We start from the raw sequence: 14324 nt of genomic DNA, 5'->3' as shown, positions 1-14324 counted from the left end.
TGCAGAAGGACACAGCAAAATGCCCTTTGCCGGCGACTGCCAAATGTCCTTGCACACGGGGGTCCCGGTATGCTGTACTCTCAGCCAGGTCACCTAGCAGATGGGCAAACAGCGGGGTACAGATTCAAATCACAGAGTTGAGGCTCTGCATTTCGGCACAGCCCCCAGAAGTGGGGAGCAGCCAGGCTCTGTGCACTATGATTTTGAGCAAGATGTGGCTAAGGCTGATCTCAGTGGTTGCAGAATTTTGTTTTTCCCCCTTTTTAGTTGCAGATCAAGAAACAGCTTCCGATGCCCCTGAGCAGAGCTCTCTTTCCTCTCAAGCCCCCCAGGAGCCCACAAGCATGGGTAAGTCTCAAAATCACTGAAGCCTTAAATGCCTGGTTGGAGATGCACATGTTTTGTCTACATTGAAAGAATATTTTTAAGATTTGTATATGTGTGTGGCGTGTATGTGTGCACACATGTGGTGTGCTCACTCATACATACATGTGTGGAAACCAGAGGTTGATGTAAGAATTTATCACTCCTGCCTGTTTCTGAGTGGTTGCTTGATTGGTTTTTGAAACAAAGGTTCTCATTGAACCCATAGCTCAGCATCTCGCTTAGATGGCTGGTCCGCAAACCTGTCAGAATCCTCCTGTCTCTACCTCCCAGTGCTGGAGCTATAGGCAGGGGCTCTGTGCATGAGATTTCTGTGAGTTTGCATGCTCCACGCTTTGCCCACTAGACCATCTCCCTAGCGCCCTCTCTTTTTGTTTTTGGTAAGACCACATAGACCCCCTCCAACTGGTTGCAGTTTTGTGGTGGCCTGGGATGAAGTCAAGTCAAGAATTCTTATGTTATGAGCTTGTGTCACGGGGCCTTTTGAGCTCAAAGATATTTGGCTCAAGACATTTACATATTCACACACAGGCACACATACACACACATGACCGTGACATGTGAATTCCCGTTTTGATAAAGACAGAGCTGAAGTCATGTGGGAGACTTGCTCTTGGCTTTCTATGTACAGCATCACAAACACAGAGATTTCCCACCCACAGAGAGAGAAGAAGCAGGAGGTGGGGAAAGGAGTATAGTCAATAGCAATGACCTCCACACCTCTGTACGCACATCTGTGGTTACTTGGCTGTGAGAACACAGGTCACTTTTGACAGGATGGAGCTATAAGAAGAATTTAGAAAGTCTTATATTTTAGATGATGAATAAACTAGTTAACTTGGGAAAAATTATCATATAATTCATTTAGCTTTATATACAGCGTTGTATATCTGCCAATAGTGGGTATTACTCAGAAAAGGCCCAGTAAATGGACATGTGAATGAATGAATGAATGAGTGAATGAATGAGTGAGTAACTAGTGAGTGAGTCTCCTGGTGTCTTGAGCAGGATGGTTAGCCTCCCTCAGGAGAGTATGCGTTCCTGCATGTTCTCTATAGTAATTCCATCTGGGAAGGTACTGTCTTTGGCTCATTATCGTGTTTCTAGTGTTCAGTATCAGATCATATTTTTTAAAATGCTATGTCCTGAATAATATTGAAAAGTAAATGTTTGGGGTTTTAAACACTGAAAAATACAATATGTACCGCACAGAGTTTTTTTTTTTTTTGAAGAGTGGTGGAAATTGAAAACGTTATGGAGTGAGGCAACCACATCCTTCCTTTAATAATTCAATATTTGTAAACGTGTTTAGAATCCGGATGTTTTTAAATTGCTTGGCAGCACTACTGAACAACTCAATTTTCTGCTCTGCATTTTCGTATACAACCTAGGGTTTAAGAGACATGGTCTCTGAAATTCTTTTCGGCTTTCAATTTCTGCAATTTTATTACTGTTAATAACATCTATTTTTAAGAGCCGGAGGCTTTATTCCCCTCGGGGCCACATAGTGGCACTGTGCAACGGGCTGATAAAATACTGCAGCCAAGGAAGGGGGAATTAGAAGCATAGGCAACCAAACTCCAGAAAAGCCCTCTTATTGTTCCAGTTCATCTTCCAAAGCCTCACAGCTTAACCTGTTTCTAGAACAGGGGCGCCTGGACTTCAGACTGGCGCCAAGACTCTAGTGCTACCCTAGAAGCTTTATCCTCTGCATCCCTACCCAAGTTTCTCCAGAAAGCCCAGAGTGCCCCCCCCATCATTCAGTGGTTCTCTTGAAGCATCCTGTGGACTCCTCCCTAATAGTTCCCTCTTGGGAAGGAAGCCTGGAATAATGGCTTTGGTTTAGGTTCCCCAGATAGAAAACAAACTGGGAATTCCCTGGTTGCCTCTGCTACTCCACTGCTTCAGGACTGGGCCCTTTGCTAACTGCTCAAAACCTGCTCTCTCGGAGCTGAGGGGAGACACCACACACCGCCTGCATTGCCCGGTGCACATGAAGTGTTAATAAAGGGGTGCCTTTACGAATAAGACAAAGGAGGCTGTGGCCATTTGTGACGATTTTTGTGAGAGACTAGTGCTTTGAAACAAAATAAGACAGACACAGAAAGAGAAAGGCTGTATGTTCTTTCTCATATGTGAAAGCTAAAAATGTTGGCCCGGGGCTGGAGAGATGGCTCAGAGGTTAAGAGCATTGCCTGCTCTTCCAAAGGTCCTGAGTTCAATTCCCAGCAACCACATGGTGGCTCACAACCATCTGTAATGAAGTCTGGTGCCCTCTTCTGGCCTGCAGATATACACGCAGACAGAATATTGTACAAATAATAAATAAATATTTTTAAAAAAATGTTGGCCTAAAAGTAAAAGCAAATAAAACTGAGATTATTAGTGATGGAAACTCAGAGGGGAGAGACGGGCAGAGGGGGAGGTTGGCTGAGTGCCAACGGGTGGTTGGAGATGGGGAGTAAGTTGTCGTATTCTGCAGCATGGTAGGGTAACTGTAGTGGGGAACAACCTATCACGGAGGCTAGCGCATTGGCCCAGTGGGTAAAGCATATTCTGCACAAGTCTGAGGACCCGAGTTCAGATCCTTAGCCATATACAGCCCTGCAGCCCACATTAATCTCAGCATTCGGGAAGCAGAGATGGGCATTTCCTCGGGGCTTGCTGACCAGCTAGTCCAGAAAGTTCAGTGAGAGATAGCCCTTCTCAAAAGATAAGATAGAGGTCAGGCACACACCTTTAAATCCAGTCAGGCAGAAGCAGGAAAATCTCTGTGAATTCAAGGGTAGTCTGATCTACATACTGAATTCCAGGCCAGTCAGGGCTGTGGGGGGGGGGGGTAGTTGGGAAATGATGGAGAAAGAGACCCAGAATTGAGGTCCGTTTATTAAGGAGCCACAGCCAGCAAGGACCTGTTTGGTATTTCCAAGAGAGAACAAGAGGGACAAAGCCGCTTCCTTAAAGTGAACTTTGTCTGAACTGGAGAAATGGCTCCAAGGTTAAAAACCTGGATACTCGTCTAGAAGAAGCAGGTTCGTTCCCAGAATGCACATGGTTACTCAGGACCACTCAGAACTACTCCAGGGTATCTGACGCCCTCTCTTGGCCTCCTTGGATACTTGGCACTCACTGTAGGGCACAGACATGCATACAGACAAAATACCCATTCATAGAAACTAGATATATTTTAAATAGAAACGTGTTCTCTATCACAGTATTATTCCTTTTGTGTGGATGGAACCTTCTGAGCCTAAACTCCTCTTAAAGGCCCACACACCCACACCATCACATGGCAAATAAATGTCCGCATGAGGATTAGAGGGACAGGCAAGCCTGAGCCGTTACAGGAGAAGTCTCATATATGTGATCTGTGTATGTCATGTCTTATTTTCACCTTAGTCTCAATGATGGAAAATTCCAGTATACAAGAGACTGACGAGAAAGAGAAAAAGCATGCCACTCAAGACCCTGATTTGACCACTGGTGAGTGTTACCCACTGGGCTTAGAACAGATGTTTGCTATTCTGACCTCCTAGCTATATGTCTAGTTGCCTTCTTCAGCCCTTGTTTTCCATGACCTTTCTACCCTTATAACGAGTCAGTCGCTCCCCTGGCCCATCCTTAGTTGTCCCTTGACTTCCTTATCCTACTGCCTAGTCCTGTTATTTTTGTTCACCACTGCGTCTCCACATCAGCTAACTAACTCTACTTCCTCTGGGCTCTTTTGTTTTAAAAGGGTTTCTTTCTTAATGGATACGAGTGTTGGCCTGCATGTTTGTATGTGTGCCACATGTGTGCCTGGTGCCCGCAGAGGCCAGAGGAGGGCGCTGGAGCCCCTGAAACTGAATTTACCAATAGTTGTGGGTCATCGTGTGGGCACAGGGAGTCAAACCCAGGTCCTCCAGGGGAGAGGCCAGTTCTTAAGAAGAGCAGTAAACTGCTTAGCATTTCTCCAGCCCCTTTTCTGAATTCCTAAATGTGGGTCTTCTTGATTCCACTGCTTCACCTTGTCTCTGTTTAAATTTCGGTATTCAGGGGTTAAACCCAAGGTTTCACGCATGCTAGGCAAGCATTGACCACTGAGTTATAGTCCCTGCCCAGCTTTCCCTAGTCCATAGAAAGTTCACTCGCTCCTGAGCTGTTTCCTGCTGCCTACACATGGAAGACTCCCATACTTCTTACAGAATGTCCCTCCGAGCATCAGTCTCAATTCCATCCCATGGTCCTTTTCCTTTAAGGTTTATTACACAGTTACTTGTTTGTTCACTTATTTGTTTACTTAGTCTATTAATTATTTGTTGGGGGGGCAATGCCACACATGTGAAGGTCAGAAGCCAACATGCATGGTTGATTCTTCCCTTCCGCTGTAGATTCCAGGATCAGACTCAGGTCATTGGGCTTGGCGGCAAGTGTCCTTATCTGCGGAGTCCTCTCCCGCCCTTTCATTCCATTTTTCCACGTCTTTAGTCAAATGTCTTCTCTCCTAAACTCAACAATGTTAAAAACCCAAGTGGCATCTTTTTCCCAAAACAGCTTGTTCAACGCAATGCATACCCAAACCCTTCATTTCTCTGTGCAGATACAGAGCTAGATGCAAGTACACATGCACACACATGTAGCCGCTGATGGCTCATGAGTTCTCTTCCAGGTGTTTTGTCTGTGATCATAGTTATGCCCTTAATATAGGCCCTTATCATCTTGTGACTTCAGCCCTTCCTCTTCTGGTCCAGGCTTAGCATCACGGAAACATACCCTTGTGCCCTTCCCACTTGTGTACTGAGAGCCTTTCTGGGTTCCCAAATAGTCTATAACATACAAAGCAAGCTCTCCAGCTGCACAAGGTGCACTCTGCTGCTTACCCCTGCAGCCCTGCTTTTAGAAAGCCCCTGCAAGACACAGGATGCTCTGAAGGCTTCATCCTGTTCAGCATCCCTGTCCTGTTGGTCCTTAATACTCCACAGCAGCAGGGGCTTCACCTGAAGGGTCTTACTTCTCCCCCAAGACTGATGTCTACGGGAAGCTTCTCCAGTGCATGCAGCCTTGGGGATCCCCACTTGTCTCTGAATTCTTAAACACACTATTCTATAAACACATGCTTCTGAGAGTTAGTGCATCTTACTTTTGTTTTCCTTTTCAATGTATTTCTTTTTATAAAGGAAAAATGATCCCCTAAGGCATAAGGATTATGTCCTAGGCAGGTTCAAGTATGTGTTCTCCATATAGCCACCATTCCTTAATCTGGACTTGTTGGCTGAGATAAAGGACATTTGGCAGAATTACAGACTAGTTCAGAAGGATTTTTAAGAGCTCGTCAAATGTATCTTCTAACGCCTTTACAAGGGCCACATTTAGCCTAGTCAAGGGGCATGGCCTTTTGTTTTATTTGGATAGTTTTTTCCAAACCCCTTAATTCTCCTGTGCTACTGAACTACATTGTGTTGAACAAGCATTCTCATAGCTACTTAAAATTACCAGACTGTAATTTAAGTCAATATTCATGTGTGCTTTCTCTGGAAATCAAAAAAGAACTAAATATCTATGTCTTTGAGAAAATAACACACAACTTTCCAAGTGATCCATGGGATTGATCTGTCTCCATTGCCCATTTGCTTGTTTCAGAGAACTGAAAAGTATGTGGTGCATGGCTTCTGGGGTAAATATGACCCATCTCCCGAGCTGAGCTGGGGAAGTGCTGTATATATTCTTTGTCCTGGCTACATTCCCCATTGCTATGATAAAACATTCCCACAAAAGCTGCTTGAGGGAAAGCCCATTTATTCAGCTCACAGTCCCAGAGTATAGTCTGTCATGATGGGGAAGTCAAGGAAGACTAACCACCACATCTACAGTGATCAGAACCCAAACTGCCTGACACCCTGTCATTCTCCTCACAGAAGCCAGTGCTCGGTACACAGGCCTGGAGAGGAGGAAGAGTGGCATCCTGCTGCTCACGCTGGTGTCCTTCCTCATCTTCATCCTCTTCATCATTGTTCAACTCTTCATCATGAAGCTCCGTAAAGCACACGTGATATGGAAGAAGGGTGAGTAGGCAGAGAACCCAGCGAGGTCCATAGAGCCCAATGGCTAGCTAGAGGGAGTCTGTCAATCAAATCTCCTCCCTTAGCTGCTGTGCAAGCTGCCCAGGAAGGGGCATTGCTCACATAAGCAATCATTTGTTTTCTACCAAACATGGGCTATGAATCTTTGGGGAATGTGTTCGAAAAGTGTTAGACAGAGAAGCTAAAGTAGCTATGGGAGTTGGTGCCGAGCTGTAGATGCTCTTGTTGGCAAAATGCTGAGCCAATTTATCCGCTCACTCAGTGAGCCTTCACTGAGTGCCCACTACATGCCAGGGACCATTCCCAGTGCTAGGACTGTGTGAGTCTACAGGACGGGTGATCCCTGGTCTCCTTATGTTCTAGTTATGGATAAACATGTGATGACATTCATATTTTGCAAGAAAACACTCATTTTCACTCATCCATAAGACACCAGCCGTTTCCCCCAAGCATTCCAATGCCATTAAACCAACACAATAGCAATCATAATGATACCATAGTAATAAATAAATCAAAATAAAAATATGTGGTATAGAAGATACCTATTAAAATGCATATACTTAACATGTAACAGAGCTTGACAGGACCTTAGAAGTTATTCAGAATAAGTCCATAAATTTATTCTAGAAACACATGTAGGATTAGAGCCCCTCTTCATGAGGATGTGAAGACTGTTAAAGCTGGAGAATGGGGAGGGGTGCCATGAAAGGCTGCCTTCTAGGTGTGACAGGGCTATTGGCATCATGAACACTAATAGCTGTGACCAACTGCACAGGAGCAGCAAATGCACAGAAAGACATGGTGATGCGGGGATGACTTGGGAAAAATGAGGGTCAGTAGGAGGGCAAGAAGCATAAGAAAAGGTAATGGAGGTAATATGATCACAATACATTATATACAAATCAAAAACTTAAAAACTAGCCTAAAAGAAATTCTCTCCTCAATTTCGACTAATTGTCTAGCCCTATGCTATCTGTGGCAGCGGCAACAAGATGACCGGCTAGTCCCTGGCATGTCTTGAGTCTCCATCAAGATGGGCTATAAAGATAAACTATCCATTTTTTAAAAAATTAATACATACACTCAAACTCAAACATGATATGGTATTTGGGGTATGCCAGTTAACTAAAATACATTGTGAAATTAACATCACCCCTTTTGGACTGTGGTGGCTGGAGTACTTTAAATGATGGTTATAGTGCTGCTGGACAACGCTGACCTAGTCACATACAACCCAAGGGCTCTGGTAACAGAAAATTCTTTATACCAACTCAAGATCCTGCATCTTTAACTATCTCAGACTTAAAAGCATCACTCCTGATAGCTTAGTATGAGCTTACCTAGAAAGATGAAGTCATAACTCATTAGGGGTGGGCCCAAAGGGGTGACTAAGAGAGGGAGATGAGGGGAAGATGAATAGCACATGCTTTCCCTCCCATGCAGTAAATATGCACGGCATAAAAGCAGAAGGAAGACTGGGGAGGAACAGTGAGAGGGGAGAAGAGGTCTGGGGAGGGTGGCAATAGAGTGATGTGGGAGGAAAACAAGAGAAAACTTCAATGATGCATATGTGTCTTGATTACTTTTCTGTTGCTGTGAAAAGATCCCATGACCAATGCAACTTACAGAAGAAAGCATTTAACTGGGGACTGGCTTACAGTTTCAAAGGGCAAGTCCATTAGCATCATAGTAGGGAGTGTGGCAGCAAGCTGGAGAAGTAGCTGAGAATTCTACATCTTGATTGGCAGGTAGAGATAGAGACACAGGACCTGGTGTGGGGTTTTGACATTTCAAAGCCTACTCCTAGTGACACACCTCCTCCAACAGGATCACATGTCCTAATCCTTCCCAAATAGTTCCACTCCCGCATGACTAAGCGGTCACGTATATGAGCCTATGCAGTTCATTCTTATTCAAATCACCACAATATGCATGAAAAGGTCAGAATGAAAACCCAACATTTTGTCTGCTAACTAAATCAAGTAAAAGATAATTTGACATATATATATATATATATATATATATATATATATATATATATTATGAGAGGCAGGGTCTGATGCTTCATTTAAGCAGTAGGCAAATGAAATGACATTATTTCAAGGTCTATTAATGATTGGCCACCATCATTCTCTTGATGTACTGCAGTTGTTCCTTTCTGAAGGGCAGTGCTTGCCTCTGTTCTGCTGTCAATTGACTTCTCCTCTTCCAGTGCCCCTGGGAGCCCCGAAAGCACTGTAAAATTGCGCTAATGAATACATGAGGCACCGGAGGTCATGACAGGCCGACAGTGGCCAGGCTGTCATCTTCTTCAAGGGTCCATTTCTGACGATGTCTGTAGTGTCAGAAATTAGTAATGGGATTTTCTTTTCTTACAGAAAGTGAAATTTCGGAGCAAACTCTAGAAAGTTACAGGTCAAGATCCAACAATGAAGAGACATCTTCTTCCCAAGAGAATAGCAGCCAGAGTAAGTCCCGTGTGTGGCCTGACCCTTGAACAATGAGGTTCATTCATGAGTCACCATAGGGAAAGTGTGGGGGGGGATAGAATCAAAGTTTTATTTGATCTGATAAATTTTCATCTGATTTATGGTATTTAAGGAAATTTATCTTTAAAAATTAAGTGGTGATTAGTTCATGTAGTAGAAGATCCCCCACTCTAGGGAGCCTGGTTCTGACTCTGCCGTCACACTCAGGCTCACTGTGCAGCTCCGCACACAGAACCTCAGGCAATGACGTGCTTTCCGTACCACCCTGTGCTTTATTCTGTTAGTCAGAAAGCAACCGAATTCATTCTGCATCCTTCAGGTTTGTCGTGGAGCCTGGCACAAATGGAGTGTCTAGTAGATTTTCATTGAATAACTGAATTCAAGGCTTAATTAATCCAAAGAGAAATATTTGGGGTGTCTTGGATAACTTTATCGCAATACTTTAAGCAAAATAATGGTGGTAAAGTCCCTAAAGGGGAAGGAGAATGTATAGATGTGGGTGGGTGGGAGTGTGGGCTTCCACATGCATACAAGTGTATTCCTGATTAATAAAAGTTAAATAATATATAACTTTTATTAATCAGGAATATATAATATATAACGTGTGTGTATGTGTGTGTGTGGTAGGCAGAAGCCAGGCAGGTCAATAGCATGACAAAAATTTTATACCTTCTACCTGCCATATCTCCTCTGGGAAAATTAATTTATTCTACCTGCCAAGCATTTCAAGAAATGTGCTAAGCTTTGCTGTTTGGTTCTATTTGTTTGATGGAAGGATTCTATAGGATTTAGTCTCTTAAGACATCTAAGCCTTTTCATTTTAGTTTGGCCTTCCAAGGTGTGATATAGAGAGAATAGGCTTCTCTATAGAGAGGGGGGTGGGGAAGGGAAGGTGAAACAGCCAGAGGGGAATCATGAGCTTTAGCAGAGAAAGGAAAGCCCCCACCCCAAATGCCAGACAGGCAAATGTCCTCATGGTTCAGTTTTAAGGAAATGGAATGAACCCCTGCACTCAGGACTCTGTGCAGATGGGGACAGCGGGAGCTCGCCATCTTCATAAGCAGAAGGGTTTTCTTTCTGTGTTAGTCAGGTTTGGCTTGGTTTTTCACTGCTGTGGCAAGCACCTGACGGACTAAGGGAAGAAGGATTTATTTAGCTAATGTTCAAAGGTCTCAGCCCACTGTGGTGGGGAGAGTGCGGTGGAGTGGGGCAGTTCACAGCGTGGCAGACCAGAAGTGGCCAGAGAGAACCCATTTGCTCTCTAGTCCTCTTGCCCTGGCCTGTCTATTGGTGCTTTCCCCCTACTCTACTCTCCCAGAAAACAACAGATGCTCCCAAAACCATGCTTGATCTTCTAGAAACTTGTCAATCCAATCGAGTGGACTTTGAAGATACAAAGCACCATTCTCCTGCCTCCGTGCCTCAAACCCAATGTTGCAGCTATATTGTTTTATGTTTTCAAAAGATTGGTCTGGGGCCAGCTCCAACTCTAGGCTTTGAGAGCTCTGCCCCAAGCTAATTTTTCCACACACGCCTTGTTATATTCTACTATGTGGTTTCCTGATGACTACGTATCATTTTCTGCAGTTGATAAGTGGCAAAAATGTCTATGTATTTTGTTTCAGGTTGATTAGCATATTGTTTATGTAGCTTATGTTGTTTCTTTTTAATTAAAACTTGATATTTAGAACATTTACATATGCCAAATTATTACAGGTTAGGTTTAATAACTAAAACATGGCCTCCAAAAAGCTTCAAGTAAGTGGGTGCAATGCTGTTCAAAACTCATCTGTAATGTGTTTTTCTTTCAGTTTCCCAGTCTAAGCATTGTATGAACTACATCACGCGGTTGTACTCGGGAGCCAAAACAAAGAGAAAGGAGAAGGCACAGCACTGGAAACTAGAAGGCAAGCACAGTCGTGTCCCAGAGAGTATTGTGTAAGTGTGCCATGCAATAGAAGATGGGATTGCAGGGCAGCTGCAGAAGGCCGGAAAGGAACGTAAGAACTGTGGCATGGGAAAAAAAATGTCCATTGAGTACAATTCAGGACAGTGGCCACTGAGCCAGGGCAGCAACATGAGAACCAAGCCATGAACATTGAAAGAAAAACAGACAGAACCTATTATTACTAACACTACTCAGAGCCGGAGAGCTCTACTAAGTCTTTTGGATCAGGGTCAGTGTGACCAGCGAATGTCTGACCTCGAAGGAAGCAGTAGACAGCAGTTTTTAGACAAGGGGCTGTAATAGAACTATTTAAATTGGTTTAAATCTTTCCTTCTGGTCAAGAAGAACTTAAGGATGAGAAGAACCCAAGAAGACTTGAGATACCAGAAGCCCGCTTTCAAGACAGGCTGTCAGAAGCTGCCCCATGGACGCTAGGGGGAAACAGGATGTCACAGCATGTGATGGACATGAAGGCCTAGAGAGCTACACTTCACAACCCAAGGACTGAATTCAGCTGCCAGTTCCTTGGGCTTCCTTGCTAACCATGTGAGGTAACCTGGCAGACAACTTTTTAACCTGAATACACCATGACAAAAGCATGTTCAGAAGAAAACCATGCGTTTAATTAACAGATTGTTAAACTCATGAGTGGCTTTTTCTTTCATAAAGACAGCGTGTGTCTTTCTAGAGGTTGTTGTGCTTCTTGATTCTGTGTTTTAAATGATTGATAATTCTTTCTTCTATTAAAAAAAACAGTTCAGAGGACATAGCAAACTCTGGTGCACTGTGAGGCATGTCTCATTATTTGGATCTGAGAAAAACATTTTGAAACTATCACATGCACACACCCATGCACACACTTGGGCACACTTGCACATACCCATGAGCACAAGCAGATTTATACACACCTATACTGTGAATGTTCTATTGCAGGGATCAGATCCTCCTGTTTCTATCCCTCCTGTGATTATTTTTTATATATATTTAACATTTACAAGATTACAGAAAAGTGTATACGCAGCACAGAGGACCTTCCTCACCTCTCCAAGAGTGAATGAACTTATTGCTCATCGCCCCTTAGACTGTCTGAGTACCCCAACAAAGACACATACCACCACAAAACCACCGTCTAAGTCAAGAAAGCAGCATTGCTGTCTTGCCACTTATGGTCCTTGGATGCTGTGGTGGTTTGAATGAGAAGGACCACCCTAGACTCACGTGTTTGAATGCTTGGTCCCCAGTTAACAGAAATGTCTGGAAAGGATTAGGAGGTTGTGGTCTTGCTGGAGGTGTTTCACTGTTTCAAAACCCCACACAAGGCCCAGTCTCACTCTCTCTGCACACTGCTTGCAGATCAAGATGTAGAACTCTCAACTACTGCTCTAGGACCATGCCTGTCTGCTTCCCGTCATGATGAGGATGGACCAAGTCTCTAAAACTATAAGCTTTCTTTTATAAGAGTTGCCCTGGCTATGATGTCTCTTCACAGCGATGGAGCGGTGACTACGCCATTCATGCTTTCCCAATTGTCCTAACTGTCCTGAAGGCCCTGATTAGATGTTTATTTCATCTTCCCCTCTGTCTCTTTGGAATTATTTATCTGCCTTTTTTTTTCTTTGCATGGCCTGGGTGTTTGCAACATGGGGTGATTGTTTTATAGAGCAGCCTGATGGAGGAAGGTCATTGGCTAATAAAGAAACTGCCTTGGCCCATCTGATAGGGCAGAATTTAGATAGGCAGAATAAACAGAACAGAATGCTGGGAGGAAGAGGAAGTGAGCTCAGAAATCATGCAGCTCCTCTCAGAGCCAGACACGATGAAGCAAGCCGCCAGGTCAGACATGCTGAATCTTTCCCGGTAAGCGCATCTAGTGGTACTACACAGATTATTAGAAATGGGCTAAATTAATACGTGAGAATTAGCCAAGAAGAGGCTAGATATAATGGGCCAGGCAGTGTGTAAAAGAATACAGTTTGTGTGTTGTTATTTCGGGGCATAAGTTAGCTGGCGGCCAGGAGCCGGGCAGCAGGAATGCAGTCCGCAGCTCCCTCAACAGCAGCCCTCAGTGGGGTTTTGTCCAAGGCTTCTTTGAGATCAGGTTCAAGTCAGACTTTTATTGGATTCTCAAGGAACCCCATTGAGTTTCATTTCTCGAGTATTATTTATCCCACTTATTTCCGTTGCTCATTTTGGTTGATTCACATAGAGCTGTTGGAGCTCTATGCTGCAAACCTCTCTTTTTTAAGTAGCTTATGAGGAATTGCTTCAAAACTATGCTAAAGTTGTCTTCCTCATTAAACTTTAAAGCTTTTCAGGGTTTTTTTTTTAGATCTGTGCTTTCTTAGACTCTGGTCTCCTCTGTTGTTCAATGAGTTGTTATCTGTGACTACCAAACTGATCCACTGCGAATTTCACTGTCAAACTGTGAGCACCAGCTTATGCGTCCTCCTGGCTGATGTGCATCCATCTTCAGGAGCACAGTTTACTTTCTCATACTTGACCTTTAAATTTCCCTGCGCCAGCCCTGAAATCAACAGTTCTCTAAGGATTCCTAGTCCTGTTTAGTGGATGTTATTAAGTTACAGAAACACAGGCAACGGCAAGAAAGGACACTGAGACCAGCTATTCCTCAGAAATGAGCTTCTTAGGAGAGAGAGCCTTGCAAACATTGGGGCCAGAATTGGGCCTTGGGGTGGGGGGACATTCAAAAGGGTAGCTTAAAGAGAAGATGGCCACTGTGGCCAACATGATGGGGGAGGCTGAAGGAAGGAGGGAGTGTGCCTTTGTAGAAGCCTCTTGAACAAACCACAAGATATCTAACTTTTGTGCTTTGGAGTAGCTGGTGGCAAGTTATTATATATATTCATAATTTGGTGTGGCACTGCCTACATGACAAGGAGCTACGTACTGGATAGCACCATACATTTACCTTGCAGCTTTGAGGGGACAGTCTGCAAGACCACAGCATAGAACAACCTTCTAACTCTGTCCCAGAGGGGTATGGCCTGACCTGGGGGAGGTAGAGAGAGTTTTCAAAGAGAGTCTGCATTCTAACAATGGATGCTGGCATTTATAAGCCAGGATTTGTGATAGTTGTCATCATTGCTTTTGAGGTATCATCCCTGTTAGGTCCTCTCAATATACAGAACTTTGGACTATTTATATAAACTGTATGTGTGTGCATGCACACAAACACACACACACACACTTGTTGGTGTATATTTAATCTGTCTATTGAAACCCTGAGTTAATTCTAAAGTCTTCCTTTCTGTATTCATAATTCCCTCCTCTGAGAGATGAATTTTTTGTATCCCTAACATATTTTCCAGTTTGATCAATTTCCTGTGTGGAGGTCGTCTCCCAGTTCTGCCACTGCCCGTTGTCCTTAGGATGTCCTTCTCCTGCAAAGGCTCCAATTCTAATATCTGTGTTTCCATCTTCCCT

At 43.8% G+C, this 14324-nt stretch overlaps 1 protein-coding gene across 2 annotated transcripts; it reads left to right on the top strand.

Annotated features, from left to right (window-relative positions):
* The first annotated feature begins 205 nt into the window (after positions 1–205).
* On the top strand, positions 206–11606 carry Crtam (cytotoxic and regulatory T cell molecule). 2 transcript variants are annotated; one of them, XM_026779422.1, is made up of 5 exons: positions 206–348; positions 3784–3867; positions 6279–6425; positions 8822–8911; positions 10744–11606. In XM_026779422.1, exons 1-5 carry the CDS (start codon positions 213–215, stop codon positions 10872–10874), a joined length of 588 nt encoding a protein of 195 aa, XP_026635223.1. In that variant the 5' UTR covers positions 206–212; the 3' UTR covers positions 10875–11606. The 2 variants fall into 2 exon arrangements, with proteins under 2 accessions (XP_026635223.1, XP_013201652.1); XM_013346198.1 differs by having other exon boundaries at positions 8822–8922; positions 10758–11606.
* Positions 11607–14324: the final 2718 nt, after the last annotated feature.

This window comes from Microtus ochrogaster, chromosome 5 (genome assembly GCF_000317375.1).
Source record: "Microtus ochrogaster isolate Prairie Vole_2 chromosome 5, MicOch1.0, whole genome shotgun sequence".
NCBI lineage: Eukaryota > Metazoa > Chordata > Mammalia > Rodentia > Cricetidae > Microtus > Microtus ochrogaster.
This window is presented reverse-complemented; position numbering and strand designations above follow the sequence as displayed.

What these genes read in the sequence shown, in the direction of transcription:
- Crtam (XM_026779422.1), top strand. Translation starts at nt 213, where the DNA reads ATGTGGCTAAGGCTGATCTCAGTGGTTGCAGAATTTTGTTTTTCCCCC. An exon ending in AGACCCTGATTTGACCACTG is followed by an intron (nt 3,868 to 6,278) that starts GTGAGTGTTACC and finishes TTCTCCTCACAG; the next exon opens with AAGCCAGTGCTCGGTACACA. An exon ending in ACACGTGATATGGAAGAAGG is followed by an intron (nt 6,426 to 8,821) that starts GTGAGTAGGCAG and finishes CTTTTCTTACAG; the next exon opens with AAAGTGAAATTTCGGAGCAA.